The sequence below is a fragment of the Lacerta agilis genome, chromosome 15 (genome assembly GCF_009819535.1).
Source record: "Lacerta agilis isolate rLacAgi1 chromosome 15, rLacAgi1.pri, whole genome shotgun sequence".
Classification (NCBI taxonomy): Eukaryota; Metazoa; Chordata; class Lepidosauria; order Squamata; family Lacertidae; genus Lacerta; species Lacerta agilis.
Genome location: NC_046326.1, coordinates 35,893,552 through 35,909,416, shown reverse-complemented (window position 1 = coordinate 35,909,416; position 15,865 = coordinate 35,893,552). Strand labels below are relative to the sequence as shown.

Here is a 15,865-nt window from a genome sequence, read left to right as displayed (position 1 = left end):
TTATGGTCCGTAGCCCAGGAAACTGAGTCAGGACAGAGACAATTCCTAACAAGCCCAAAACAGGCAATGTACTCACCTGATCTCCCAGAATGTTTCGATGGGTGCGTCTGGATTCCACAAGTCAATGCTGTCTAACTGATGGAGCACAAGCAAGGCCTGAAGGTGCCAAAAATGGAGAAACCACTTAAATAACTTAATGCTGTACATATTTTATTATTATTATTATTATTATTATTATTATTATTATTATTATACTCTTCCTCTGTAGATCTCAGGGAGTTTCACAACATAAAATTACAATATAAAAAACACATAATGCATAATAAAAATAAGAACAAAAACAAAGCAATAATCTGCCTTGCTATGAAATGGGCAAGAGCCCATTTTAAAGCCAGGACTTCAGACTGCGACACACTGTCATTTTTCAAAAGAAGACTGGCTCACTTTGAAGCAGGGCATGGGGACACACATTCAGATCTGCAAACAATACAGTAATGGGCTTGCATGTCACTTAGCTCCTGACCTCCATGGCTTCTTGCGCTATTTCAGGCATGCTGGATTGTGGCACCAGCTGGACAAGGCCTGTTATGAGTTCAGCGGTGCTGCCCTGAGTCTCAGGACCTTGTTTCCTTGGATTCTGTAAAGGAAAGTACAAAACGGTAAGGTGCAGGTTCACTGACATTCATATTCCAAATTCACTGGTGTAATTTCCCTGTACACTTTAAAAAAATATTGCAGAGAAGTAGACCCCTGATCCTCCAAGCCAGCTCTTGCCCTGCAGGTCATCCTTCAGGAAAACCTTTGTGTCTTCTGTAAGACTTTTGCATATTTCTTCACTAGAGGGGGAGCTCACACTCCCTGCCACCACTGGAATCAGCCCTTCATTTACAGAGGGAGCCAACCTGAGGCTCTGTTAGGTACTACATAGGTATCAGGTCACACCCCGGGCTGCTAGGAAGAAGGAACAGGAAATGCTTGATTCCGCATGTTTGGAAATATATAATCCAGTCGATACCCACACCCAAAAAACAATTTTTTGTTTTTAAGATGGGGGATTTAAACATAGACAATTCCTCTACCCGTAGTGCATAGCAGTACTGTCCAGGAAACATTCAACAACTTGATTCTTCTGGGCATACTAAGTGACTCCAGGCTTCTTCATAACTTTAAATTGAAAAATTCTACCAGGATTGGGCATTTTGTTTGTCCTAAGGGTCAGGAATGCTGCATGCCTTCCTTTTCTAGGCTCAACGAACCAAAGCATGCAGGAATGAAACTATCTTCCCAAAATAAGGGTTGTCTGCACACCAATCAAAGGGTTGCATGCATGCATGCATACATAATTTTATTTGTACGTTGCCTGTCCATAGTTCAAACCATGCTCAAGGTGGCTTACAACATGAAAAATACATAACTACAACATAACAAAAGTAATCATAAACAACTGCGCCGTCTTCTGCTTTCACTTAATCATGCCATATTCTGTACATTATAAATTGTATGAACGTAGGTTCATGAGACAGGTGATGAAGGAGGATGATCATTTTAGATAATAGCTTCCACAAAATGATGCCAATCAATACTAAACTTTCCTATGGAACCAGTTACAGGTGGGTAGCCGTGTTGGTCTGCCATAGTCGAAACAAAATAGAAAATTCTTTCCAGTAGCACCTTAGAGACCAACTGAGTTTGTTCTTGGTATGAGCTTTCGTGTGCATGCACACTTCTTCAGATACACTGAAACAGAAGTCACCAGATCCTTAAATATAGTGAGGGAGTGGGGAGGGGTATTACTCCCCACTCCCTCACTATATTTAGTAATACCCCTCCCCACTATATTTAAGGATCTGGTGACTTCTGTTTCAGTGTATCTGAAGAAGTGTGCATGCACACGAAAGCTCATACCAAGAACAAACTCAGTTGGTCTCTAAGGTGCTACTGGAAAGAATTTTCTATTTTGTTTCCTATGGAAGTTTAGTACAGGGAAATTGTTGGAAAGTCAATGCCTTGTTTTTTGGTTCAAAGACGGTAAAAGAAACCCTGAGAGTTGGTGTTTCGTTCCATTTCATTTTGTTTTTTAAAAAAGAACTTTTACTTACACAGAGCAAAAGTTTAGGGTCAGCATGGATCAGCTTTACCATAGATAACAACAAGACCTTGTAACTTCTGGTTTCAACATCTGTAGGCTTTTCTTTAAACTTAAGGCTTGTCATTTTCTCTTTAAATGTAAGACTCTAAGGGTGAAAAAAAACATGATATGACTGTCAACAAGGCACAGATTACTCCAAATATGTAACTCACCACTCTTTTAAAAAGTATTTATATAAATAATGTCATGTAGCATAGTAACTGAAAGCATTTAAATATGAGTAGAATAGTCAGTTTTTATCATTCAACCTCTTCTTGTTAGTTGAGCTGACACTTCCATGGAACCTTCCAAAATGATCCCAATATTTATTTCCTGAGCACTTTTGGCCAACGCTGAATCTACCACTGTGATGACCCAGGAAAGAAGAGCCCAGGAGGGACAAGCTCACTGAAAACATAAACTCGGTCTGCAGTATAAGTTTTTTAAAAGGCAAACTGAGTGTTGGAATCATTAGGAACAAGACTGAAAACAGAACTGGCCGCCTATTTTGTAGTTCCACTTGGAATACTGGGCAGAATTCTAGTTGCTCCATCTTAAGCAGAATGTTGCAGAACTGGAATTAGTAGCAAGAACAAGGTAAGGCCAGGAGGCTGAGCAGCACAAGAGACATTTGTGTTCCATTATGATAAACTCTGCAGGAAAAGGCCGAAGGTCCGTCTAGTCCGGTGTGCTGTATTCTGCAAGAAGAGCATGACTCTGAGAAGCCCACAAGCAAGTCATGAAGGCAACAGTCCTCCCCTGCTGTTGTGTCTGGAGTTGAGGTCCGGTGCAGGCCAGCAATAAATTAAAACACTATGTCAGTGAAGTTAACGCTTTCTTCAAAGCAACCAAAACAGTGCAGGCCTATCAGAATCGATTTATTACGGTCACAGACCAGAGACATGGACATATACAGGAATAGAGAGCATGTAAATAAAAACAGGTTAACTTCCGGCGGCGACGCAATCGCCGGGTGGTCGAGGGCTGCTTCGGGTCCGAAGCGCCCTGTCCATCCCGGGGGTTAGGAGCCGCGCTACCGCAGCGCGCGGCTCCGGTTGGGGTGCGGGAAGAGCGTCCCGCACCCTGGGCTCCCCGGCTGCGCCCGCGGAGGCTCCGAACCCTTCCCTTGCCCCCCCTGTAAAGGGGGAGTGGGGGTGAAGGGACGACGGAGCCGGGCTTACGGGGACATGCCCCAACCGGGATGTAAATGCGGCGGCAAAGCCCGCGGTGAGCGTCTAAGTTCTACCTGTGAAGAATGGAGCTAAAGGAACCCGGTGGTCGTGAGTAAATAATCTTGGCAGAAATCGTGTTTTTGGAACGATCCGGGGGGAAGGAGAAAGGCAGCCTGCCTCCCTCCCTTCGAGCCTAAGAAATTAACCAATTTGAGGGATTGCTGCCACAGAACTGGTTACAAAGTATTTAAAATCGATACATGAGACTGGCAAACTTTTTTCTTGGGAAGCTAACTAGCGGAAAATATCTCCATATAAAGTTGCAGTGTTTGCGCTCCAGCTTAGGAAAATGGCGACGAACAAAGAGACAGGGGAAGAAATATGATACCCATTTCCTCCTCCTCTGCCAGTATGTTGGGTTTCGTCCTTGAACTGGTATTGAACTCTGGACTAACAGATGAACAAAGGCTCACTGCCCTGAATGTGGAATTACTTTGTAGAAAAGTCAAAGTCTTGTGTGGGGGTCTGAAATGGAACCAACTGCCCACAGAGGAGGCTTACAAAACTTTTGACACTTTGGAAGAAAGTCTTGCCAAAGAGCTGAGAGGGTGGATGGAAAGATGGAAAGAAATGAGTGAGCTACTTCGGAGAAGAAATTCGCTCTTTGGGGGTGGCAGCCCCAAGGCGATGTCAAGATTTGTTATATCCAGTCCCCGAGGTGTGAGCTCGGGGGCCAGGGACAGAGAATTAAGGTATTTACAAGAAGAAAAGGAATGTTACAAAGAACCGGAGAAGCTGAGAGAGGAAGAGATGGATACCTCGGAGCTCGTGGCAAGGAGAGTTTTGGACTGTGCCCGGATCTGTGGACGTTTGGAGAGGGAAGCTGCAAGGAAGTTCAGTGCTGATGCCATCAGGAGAAGAATAATGGACAGAGGGGGTGTGGGGTGAAGCATTAAGTAAAATCTAAAGCAATCTGTTATGGTATTTTGAAATCGGAGGGTGAACACTGTCAACAATAGTTTGTTTTATTATTTGTTTGAACATGAAAGGAGATATTTCAAGTTTTTATGTTATAAGCAGCAGTTTAAAGGATAGAAGAGATAGATTTGATGAGGATGATTTGTGAGGATTTATGAGGATGTAGTATAAATAAAGTCAATTTAAGTGGTTTAAGTTTATAGATCAAGACGATTAAGATTAAGACGAAGATTAAGATGAATGTTTTATTTTATATATATAATTAAGTTTAATTTTTTAAATGAAGAGGTTAAAAAGTAGATTATGGATATAAACTCGAAGGTGAAAAGGCAGGGGAAGTCAACTGTCAAGATTGGAAAAAGAATTTTTTTTTTTCTGAGATGTCTAATTAAGAAGAAAAATCATGGCAATTTTTGTATTAGATGTGTAACTGTATTTGTTTTGTATGTGTATAAATGTAGGTGTGGTTAAGGTTGTATGTTGTTATAAGTAAAAATGTCAATAAATTCTTATAAAAAAAAAAAAAACAGGTTAAAATTAAACTCAGTGCAGGCTTAGGGATCCCAGCAACTCTTCCAGTAGCTCTTGCTCCAAGGAGGCAGATGTGAGGGCTGACGGTCCCTGCCTTCCCACAGCTGCCTAAGTACCCTCCTCTCCAGGATTTTTCCCAAGCAGCTGTAGACTGAGCCTGCTCACAACCACTCTCTGCTCTTTTTCCTTTCTCTGTGTGTTCTAGGAGATCAAGCAGGAGGGGAGCTGGTTGCAGCAGGAGGGGGAGACTCCCTGGATTCTTCAGCAGCCTGTCTGATCAACCAACCTCCTCTCCAGCCTTCACTTCTGCCCCTGAACCTGGACTGTTTTCTGCCCCAGCCACTTCCTGTATACTAAACCCCGTTGCCCCTTCAGCTTCCAACATCCGCTCCTCCCAGTCTACTCCCTCTTCTCTCCCTGACCACTGATCGCCACCCCACCACCAATCCCTTGGCTCTGACGCTTCTTCCCCTGGGGTGCACCTTGGGGGTTCCCCGGCTGCTGTCTCCCACCACTCCTCTGCATCCAGCCAGTCCATGATATGTTGCTCTCAAGAAAGTGGCCTTTAGTGGCCAACTGCCTCTGAACATGGAGCTTCCTTGTGAGCAACACGGCTAGAAGCTGTTTGTAGACCTATCACACTATGCAGAGTCAAAATTGAACTAAGGTCCAGGGACGCAGTGGTTAAGGATACAAGTCAGGGTGGCCTTATTCCAAACTAGTAAATAATGAACTGGCAAAGCAGATGAATGCTGCTCGTGTACACAGAGGAGCAATTGCTTTCCCCACTTGAACGTGCAACTCCCAGTCTCAGTTTACCCCAATTCAAGATAATGTCAAATCAGCAAACAAAGCCCTACTCAGCAGCTTCACACTGAAACTTTTTTCATCTTGTGTCGGTGACTTTCGTATTTGCTGTTCACTGTCCAAAATATGGCAAATAGGGGCATGGAATCAAGGAGGAACTGCACTCCCCACCTTACACATTCCCAAAAAAAAACAGATCCTGGTTTGGCAGTCTCTTAAAAACCATGATTTGCTGAAGGCTGCCAGTTCAGATGCCATACCAAACCACAGTTTGGCAATACATCCCCAACCATCTCAACATTGATTTCCTCCCCGCCACATATTTAAAAAACAAAAAATAAAACTTAAAGAACTAAATGTAGAAAAACACCACTGTCCATTTAAAGTTGTGGTTGATCTCTCTTTTAAAATGTAAGTAAGTAAATAAATCTATGAATGTTTTTGCTAGCCAAACAAACATATGGGCTGCTTCAATCCAAATCTGGACATTTTTTAAAGTATTTCCCTGGGTTGTCTGCAATTGAACAAAAACTATGGAACTCAGGGTTGCATGTAAGCTAGACAATCACCAGGAAAAGCAGAACATGAAATATGAAATCAGTGGTCACTCTAAGAATCCAAGTTTACTTAGGAATAAAGCTTCTAGGCCTCATGCAAGCAGGGTATTATGAACCAGAGGAGGTTTCCAAGAGGGCCTTCGAATGGCAAGGTTCTTTCTCTTTACAAATTCCCCTCCAATCCATGACCACATCAACCCTTGCCATAAGAATAGAAATTCTTGGCAGTCCTGAACCTTAGGAGCAGAAATGCACAAATACAAGCACAGTTATTCTCATTCCTAGCAGAGAATGATACTGATAACTAAGCAGACACAGCCCTAACCCAATCTGCATAAACAATGTATGCATATTAACGGCGATAAAATGCAAAATATGTTTTCATGTTAATGAATTGTTTTCTATTTCTACACACACAGACACCCAACAGCAGGACCAAAATCATATGCGTTAACATACTAAAAACAAATTATCTAAATGAAAGTGGGAGGTGGGCGGAGAGAATGAGTTGATCATTCTTTGAGGGTTAACCCTCTAAACCATCTCAGTGAAACTGCAAACTTTTTAAAAATAAAAATGGATTTAGTTACTTGGAAATAAAGTTTATGAATTTGTTCTCAAATCTAGTATTTGAAAGCTGATGTTACAACTGCACACTATTTTCACAAAGAAATCAAATGAGAGTACAGATTTAATAGTGCTTCCCTCTGAACAAGTAAAGGGAGTACATCCGGTTCCCCTTTCAGAAGCCAATTCCCTACTCACACCTTAACCGCAGTCAAAGCACTGACTGCTGACTTCAGCACTTATCTTAACCATGGTTAGGACTACCCAGGATTTGAAACCGACATTAAACTGCATGCTGAAACCCTAGTTTGTCACAAACAAGGTGAAGGTCAGTGCTGATGTATCCTCTAAACATGGTTGAAGCAGGGAAAGAAGAATTTCCGCCTGAAAGAGGGAGAGTATACAGCCCTATGGTTGGCTCCCAATCTCTTAACCGTGGTTATACTTATACCAGCCCCAGGAAAAATCTTTGTTGTTAACTCATTTGTCAAAGAACAAAAATAAAGAACTAGCAGTTTATACTGAAGGAGGGCATCACTTCATGTTTAAGAAAACTAGTTGTGATAAATTAAGGGATGTGAGGGCAGGGGAGTAATGGAAGAGAATAAAACCGCTCATGTCACCTGGTCTGTGAAATGGGTTTAAATTGTTTCATTACAGCCAACAGGTGAAAGCATGCTACATAATCAATCACTGAAATGGAGTGACATGACTTTAGTGGTAACTATACACAGAAAAGTCACGGGGGGAAATAAGGGAAAGCTTTTCTGTGGTAGTTAACAATGGGTCATATACTTACAGCAACAGAAGCCCACTGCAATGCATAGCAGTGACTGGTTGGCATCTGATCATGTGAGCGACAGCAGCCAATATGAACAGAAAATAAGAAGCAGAAGACAAAGTGCCGCCAATCAGTGTCAAAGCTGCAATGCACAACTGTTTGTTCTTTTCCTCCCCATATATGAACACATAGATCCGCAAATTTCCAAAGAAATCAGTCTTACTCTTTCCTCTATCAGTGCCACGGCTGAGTCTTGAGGAACAGTTTCAGCTGCAAAGTGGGTGCATTTGTATGGGTGTGTCTTTGCATCTGACAACACAGCTTGGACAGCTCAAGGGCCCTTTAACTCAGCTTGGGACATCACATTCCCTCACCTGAACCAAACTCTCAAGGCTGCTGTTGCTTCTAGGCCTCATGCAAGCAGGGTATTATGAACCAGAGGTGGTTTCCAAGAGGGCCTTCGAATGGCAAGGTTCTTTCTCTTTACAAATTCCCCTCCAATCCATGCTGTTGAGAATGAGGTGTGTGTATAGCTATATCTATGTATAACAACACCTAGTTTTAATTCTTTTTTTTTTAAAGAGTGGGTAGCAAATTAAGAAGCAAAGATGCAATGTGAAGCTACCAAGTAGCGACAGAGATGCAGAATTCATTGAAATAAAGAGGGCCAAGGCAGCCCTAATCGTCTGAATGTACTTCTACAAAAGTGAACCTTGGGAGAGGAGACTATGGAGAGCCATATGCAAGAGCGGAATGGGTTTCTTTGATCAACAGCAGAGAAGATAACAGAACACTATTTGGGGAAGGGCTGTAGCTCAATGACTGCTTTGCATGCAGAAAGTCCCAGATTCAATCCCTGACATCTTCAGATAAGGCTGGAAAAGACTCCTGCCTGAAATCAAGGACAGCTGCTGCCTGTCAGTGTTGACAATACTGGTCTGGGATGGACCATTGTGTCAGCTTCCTATGAAGGAGGTTTCACAGTTACTTCTTCTGAGAGACAAGTGTTACTATCAGAATACAAAAGAGATTCAAGAAGCTGCAAGACACTGGAACCAGAATGAACTACAGAGCCAAATGCCTGCAAAGCCTGAGAACCACAAGCCTACACTGTTCACAGAAAACACTCTGCATATAGTATACATAATTCTTGTTGCCCCCAAAAAAACAACCCAGCCCAATTCTCTTCCTACACTCCTACATTATCACTGGTCTGGACTGCCGACATGCTGTAATATGGAGCAATGAAACAACTGACAGCACAAAAAACTTCCACGAAGAAACATCTCTGTAATTTGCTGACAAAGCTGGAAAAGAAACAGCTCAGCGGTAGAGCGCATGCAAAGCATGCAGAAGGCCCTAGGTTTAATCTGCCAGCATCTCTGATTAAAAAGAAAGCATGGAAAAACCTGTGGTCCTCCAAAGGTTGCTGGACTTCAACTCCCATAATCCTTTGACCATTGGGCCATGCAGGCTGGGGATGAAGAGAGTTGGGAGTCCAGCAATGTCTAGAGGGTCACAAGTTTCCCAACCCCCAAGTTAAATGACCTCACATAGCAGGTCCCCTGTCTGAGACCTTGGAGAGCAGCTGCCAGTGAGACAACTTCCATCAGCTTCGGTCAGCGGCCCAGCCAGGCCCCTATCTCAACAGGGACACCCTAACTATTTGTTGTCTATGCTCTGGTAAACCTCTATGTTAGAATACTGCAACCCGTTATACTTGGCCTGCCTCGGCTGGGAAATTTCAGCTGGTGCAGAGTTTGGCAGCCAGGTTGCTCACTGGGGCAAGACAGTTTGAGCATATTACACCAATCCTGGCTTGACTGCACTGGCTGCCAGTTCATTTCCGGGTCCAATTCAACCTTTTTCATTCAATGGATCACTTCCATGATCTACATTTTTATGTATATTTTACATGTTTCAATGCACTTCATATTCATGTCACTATCTATGTCTGGGTCAGAAGACTCAAGCAAATGGGGAGGGGGAGGCAACGTTGGTGGGGGGGGGGTACTCCTTTGACCTACCTGTCCCATGCAAATTTCACCCTTCAAATATTTCTAGAATGGCATAGGATCCAAAGCCCAGGCACTCCAGTAGCCAAGTCTACCCGTGTTTGACTTTCCTTCCTACCGTCTTGGAAGTAAAGAGTACCACTAGCCAAATTCTCTTCTTGGTTAACTTGGGACAAATCCAAACCTGGGATTTGCTTAGGACGCAAGAAATATCATTGGGGAAAGGGTTAGAACTTCTGCTTTTAAGGACTGCGGCATTTGTACCACCTTCTATGATATAACAGAACATCAAGGAGATGCAATGAACACACTTCCTTTTTTTTTTTGGACAACAACAAAATCTAACAACTGAAAAATGAGGAGTGAGGCCTTACCGGTGTCATGCGAATCGGGGTGTGCACGCCAGAACCTTGTAGAGCTTTATGGAGGGTTTCACTAAACATGCTGCGGAGTTCCACTGAATGACAGTACACAGCGTCAATCTTGGGCCACCAGTCAAGTGCAGACTAAGGTAACGCCGGAGGTGGGGGGTGGGGAGAGAGAATACCAACAGAGATCACAAAATGAAACCTAGAAAGGATTTCAATGGGGCACGCAGGCCCAGCAGCCTGATCCTGCAAATCGCATCCCCAAAGCATCCCTGATTCATGTTCAGTGATCCCTTGAAAGCCTCCAGGGAAGATCCCATTTTCTTCTTTACATTACTAATACATTTATATCCTACTTTCTCTCCAGGAAGCTCGAGGGGGTGTACACTTTTCTGCCCATCTCCATTTTATCCTCACAACCACCCTGTGAGGTAGGTTAGGCTGAGAAGCAATGACTGGCCCACAGTCACCCAGCAGGCTTTCATGGCTGAGCGGAGAGCTGAACCTAAAGCTTTTGTCTGCCTCTCAGAACTCAGAAAAACAGAGGAGTGCGGAAGCAACGGTCATTAATAACCATGAGCAAAAGTCTCCTGCAGAAGGGTGCTTCCAATTTCAGTAGGAAAGAAGCCCTGATAGGATTGGTGGCTTAAAGAAACACAGCTTTGGTAGCAATTGTCTCCAGTTGTTAAGTTTTTGTTTTCATGCTGTTTCTAGAAGTAGCTAATAGGAATCCTTGTCGCCCTCCTTCCCAGTGGTGATGAATCAGTGGTGCTGAGCAATGCAGCACCCTTCCAGGTGGTAATCCCATGCATAACATCTGGAAGCTGCTGTGGAGGGAGGCCTGGTAAAGGCCAGTGGACACAATGCTAGCCAACCCTCAGCTACGGTTAAGGGACCGGGAATAAGCCACAGGGATCACATGCAGCCTTCCCTAAGCCCTTCCCTCTCGGGCGAATTCTCCCCAAATCGCTTGACCGTCGTTTTGCCATTGCGTCTGCATGGATGTTAAAGATGGCTAATGAAAACCAGGAAGCCTTCTTTGAAGGAGGATTTGAAACTCTACTTCTGAAGCTAGCCTGAAATGTCAGGGTCTCGCCTGGCTTGCCTTAACCGGTTTATATCCATGCAGACATAAATATGAAATCAAGATAAAGAACGCTGGAGGTGTTTGCACATCTGAAGGAAGGAAGCGTGCAATTTCAGGGCCAAATCCTGACCTTCCCATCCATGCTAAGCGTCTACTACTTATTTTTATTATTACTTTTATATCCCACCTTCCCTCCAAGGAACTCAAGGCGGCAGACACGATTCGCTCACTTCCCATCTTATCCTCGTAACAACCCTGTGAGGCAGGTTAGCAAAGGGACAGTGGCTTTCCCAAGTTATTATATACAGTTTAAAATTTTCAGTGATACTACTTATCACATACATTTGGTATCCACAGTTGCTGATGGAATACCAACATATCAATAGATGGGCATTAGAAATGGGATTCTGATGTCTAGAAAGCCTCTGCTGGTTTGGGGGGATACTCCATCCTTGAAATGCAATAGCCTAGGGGCCTTCAACAGGTAAGCTCTCCACCTTCCCCCAGTCCCATTCTCCTTCTCCACTTCTAATCAAATCACTACCATTTCTGAACAAATTACCAAGTCTTTTTGATAACTCAACAACTTACATTTGTGATTATACGGTGGAGTGAATTTACCAGCACATAATGAAATGTTGATGGGGAATTCTGTGCCAGGCAAGTCTGGAAAAGAGGAAGGGAAACATTTATAAAGTTTCCTTCTGCAACAAACTCGGAAGTCAAAGGGTTACAAAACTCTGCAGCACAAGCGCCATCGAAATGAGCAGGACTTGTTAAAGGACACTTTTCTGCAGGAATGAAGCGAACACCTTTTCCTGTGCAACCCATTTATTTAGTTAAAAGCATTTATTAAACTACTTAAGATTTTAAAAAAATCTAAGCCATGTGAAAACAAAACATATCACTGAAACAAAAACCCAACCTAAATCCAACAAAGCAATAAAAAAAAAACCACGAAAATGTATGGAAACAAATAGAAACAGAAATGCGGAGGATTCAAACATGTAAAAGAGAGTCAAACCTTACAGGTTAGGAAAAATCTGAACAAAAAGATACATATTCACAGAACATCTGAAGCAACTGGTGATGGCTGCTTTGTATATAGCAGAGGGAATGGCATTCCACAGTACAGGTGCAACAGCAGAAAATGCCGGCTTTGAGGTCACCACCCAATGATACTCTGCAAGGCATGGGACTAGTAGCAGAGTTTCCCCAAATTTTCTAAGTGATCTTATAGGTCTATATGGAGGCAGGCAGCCTTTCAGGTAGCCTGGTCTCACACTGGTCCCATGTTGTTGGGTTTGCGAGGGAGGGGTTCTTGGTGGAATGGGTCCAAAGAAAATAAAAGATTACTAGGGCTTCTTCAGTCAATTCAAAACTTGAAAGTCACTAAAGAGCAGCAGGAAAGGTATCTTGAAAGCTAGTTACCTAAAAATAGATTTCTAGAAAACACTCAATCTGTAATTGCTGAGAAACAGAATTCTCTATTATTCATGACTCCCCGACCGCCGCTGACCCATCCATCCTTCATATCCAGCAGCTCAAAAATAGCCTTAGGCTAGAGAGCATGTGCCTGCAGAGCCACAAGCCTCACCTTGAAGTGCTGGTTATTGTGTGGGTTGATGCGAAAGCAAGACACTAAGCAGTCAATCATGAGGTCTATGTCCGCATTCTGGTTGCCTCTTGAGAACGGCTTGCTAGGATTGAAGAGCAGGTTCTGAAAAACGAACAAACATGTGCCACAGTTATTTTGGTTGGCAAGTGCCACGAGGCTACTCTTCAGAGAATGAGAAGAGCAAAGTAGCCCATCTAAGCGGCTATTTGAGGAAGTATTTTTGTCCCCCAATAAGAACAAGAACAGCAAGCTTTTGGGAACTAGTGAACCTTTTATTTACACTAATGAAAAAAGCATGCCTTGCAACGGAGGGGAGAGTACATTGGCCAAGGAAGTCAAGTCAATAGGTCTGCTCTTTGAAGCAGACATCAACTGATGCCACTGAGTTGCTTGAGCCAGAAATGGGGAACTTGTGGCCTTCCAGATGTTGTGGGACTCCAACTCCCATTATACCAACATCTGGAGGGCCCTGCCTTAAGCCTTACGCCTCGTCTCAGTTGTCATTAGTAAGCAAGAAAGAGGACAACCCCCTGCCAGATTTTAAAGGATCTCTATGCAGCTTTCTCCTTGGACCAGCTGGTAAGAGACACAGGAGGCCTCCCAGCGCTATTGGGTGGCATTCAACTAGGTTTCACTCGGAAGAGAGCCTTTGAAAATTTTCTACGTAACTTACGTCATGTTCACTAATTTCAATATGTTTATTGTGAGTAAAATTTAGTTGAATACTACCCATTTTCTCCCCTACAACACCATACACATGGTGTCCAGCAAAAGAGATGTTTATGTAGCTGGAAGAGTTTGGTCAAGCCTGCTCTATGCTAAAGTGAGGGTTTCGGTCTATGGCCAACTCTCAGTCCCCGCAACCAACTTTTGATATTATCAGTAGGACAGCATTCTTTGCCTAGATTTTATTTTACAAAAATCCTGTATATGCACAGGAGTGTCCAATAAGTAAATTAGGTGTCCAATAAGTAAACTATGGCTCTGCTTCCATTTCTTCCCACAGCTTCAAGCTCACTTCCATTTCTAGGTGCAGCAGCCCCAGGAGGTGAAGCAGTTTCTGTTAAATAGGAGTTGTCAATTCAGACCTCACACAAAGCCACGGCGAAGCTTCTCTTAACCACTCTTTGCAATGGTGAGCCATGAAAGTTTCACTTAACAGTTCAAAATCCTAAGCTGAAATACACACACACAGCACTACAAAATTTGATTCTCCTCTATTCACTTATTTTCTTTTTACCTTCAGATCTACCACCATGGATTGAACTAGAAGGAAAATGACAGAGTTGTCTTCCCAGCTGATGTAGGTCGATGCTTTGCACAACTTAACGCAAGCAATGGCAGCACTTTCTGTCAACTGTCTGCTTCCACTGTGGCCTGAAAGTGCCTTCCTGAGGTTGTCCAAAAATAGCTTCTGCAGGATTCAAAACAGAAAATCGGTCAGAAAGAGAAAAGAACTTATAACTCCATCCTGAGATACCTGGGCTCAAATTCCAGATCAGACACTGATCTGCCTTGAGGACAGTACTGCAAGACTCGGTTCCTGCTTCTCTGTCTGGCTTCCTTCCACCTGGCCTCAGAAACCAGGGCCTTGGCCGACTCCTTCCTGCAAAGGCTGCTCCTGCTGTGGAAAGCACCTAGAACACTTTTCCTATGCTGGTTGCTAATGTGGATTTGCATATTACATTGTGAAATGATTGTTGCTTCTGTTGCACTTGCATGTTGATTTGCTTGTAGGTTTTGTCAGCCACTTTGAGCATTATGTGGGAAAGCAGCATACAAATGAATATGAGGAGAAACCAGCATTAGATTTTGTGCAGTCTGTGCTTTATCATATTAAGGCCATAACCAATGCCTAGAACCATCTTTTTATTATAATACCACCGTACCAGTCTACAACATAGTTCTCACCGACAGTCAATCTATGTCTGGACTTTACCCACTTCAGAATGCTGAGAGGGCAGAATGCCCCTTCATGGCTAACGTTCCCTGCACACAGAAAACTAGAATGTCAGAGCAAAGCTTTCTAGCCTAGCATTCTCTCCCATGTGCTACATTGCTATGCGCTAGGAAATTTTCTTCTTTGGGAGAGCACTCCTTCCATTAGGAAGAGACAGCAGTCTCAACACAGATTCTGAAGCATCTCATTAGATTTTAAAAACCGTGACTCAACTGGGGTCTCTCAGACACCAGTACTAGATCAGCGAAGTGGGATATTTTTCCTAGTTGCAGGAAAATTGAAAAAGGAAGAATAATGAAGCAAAAGGCTTTTAAGTATTCAAGCTCTTAGATTCAAGGAAGAATCATATGAAAATTATTTGCATGTAACAAGAGAGAAAGAGAAGTTCCAGTCCAGCCTCTTAATCAACATGCTTGCTTATTTATTTATTTTTAAATCATCTATATGCATATATGAAAGCCGGACTGGCACCAGCCAGAGATGGTATTGCAGCTCCCTTTACCTTGTTTATTTTGTTCTCCTCCACCCCATCCTTGTTAATGTTTTGGATGATTTCTGGACACAGGACGAGGAGGATTATTTGCAAGGGCCAAACAGCCGCCTTGCGTTTTGTGCTTTCGGCAAATCCATCCACCAAATCAAACAGCTTCTCTGCGCAATCTGCGATGGAGGGAGGAGGAGACAACACATGCAGTCACTTCTGGGTAGGCCGAGGTGCAAAAACTGAAATACCTCCCATATTTATCACAGGAATGGTATTTCATAGCACTGCGATAACACTGCTGCTGAAAGGGAAAACACCCCGAGTTGGAGGCAGTATGCTTCTCAATACCAGTACTGTAGCTGGGAAATGCAAGGGGGGACAGGGTTGTGGCGCTCAGGTCCTGCTTGAAAGGTTTCCCACAGGCACCTGGCCACTGTGAAAAGAGGAGGCTGGTCTAGATAGGCCATTTGCCTGACCCAGGAGGCACTTCTTATGTTCTTATTCGTTGTCAAATGTAGGATTTCATTTCAGCAATGTTTTTAATACAGAAATGAGTATTTGACCATGTTCTATCACGGGCAGGCTAGATATTTAACTGAACACATGGTACAACTCTCCTTGGACATTTCAAGCTTCAGCTCACAAAAGCACACTTGAATGCTCTCCTCATAAAGGAACTCCCCAAATATCAAGCTACGTATCAAGAATACCTATTCCCTTTCATATATTAGCTTTCTGCATATACAAACATTTTCCGTTACGGAAAGAACCCTAGGACCCAAATGGGATTTTGCAGGAAATAAGTCGACCAC

The 15,865-nt window shown here is 43.3% G+C and overlaps 1 protein-coding gene across 3 annotated transcripts in view; it reads right to left on the bottom strand.

Annotated features, from left to right (window-relative positions):
* The window catches only part of NF1 (neurofibromin 1), a 153,917-nt gene that overhangs the window by 120,670 nt on the left and 17,382 nt on the right, over nt 1-15,865 (bottom strand). For all 3 annotated transcript variants that reach the window (XM_033171419.1, XM_033171421.1, XM_033171420.1), the window contains exons 8-15: nt 15,072-15,229; nt 13,850-14,023; nt 12,589-12,711; nt 11,583-11,657; nt 9,911-10,042; nt 2,100-2,234; nt 524-637; nt 77-156 (exon numbers count right to left, since the gene is read on the bottom strand). In XM_033171419.1, coding sequence (XP_033027310.1) covers nt 77-156; nt 524-637; nt 2,100-2,234; nt 9,911-10,042; nt 11,583-11,657; nt 12,589-12,711; nt 13,850-14,023; nt 15,072-15,229 — 991 coding nt within the window. The remainder of the gene's footprint in view (nt 1-76; nt 157-523; nt 638-2,099; nt 2,235-9,910; nt 10,043-11,582; nt 11,658-12,588; nt 12,712-13,849; nt 14,024-15,071; nt 15,230-15,865) is intronic.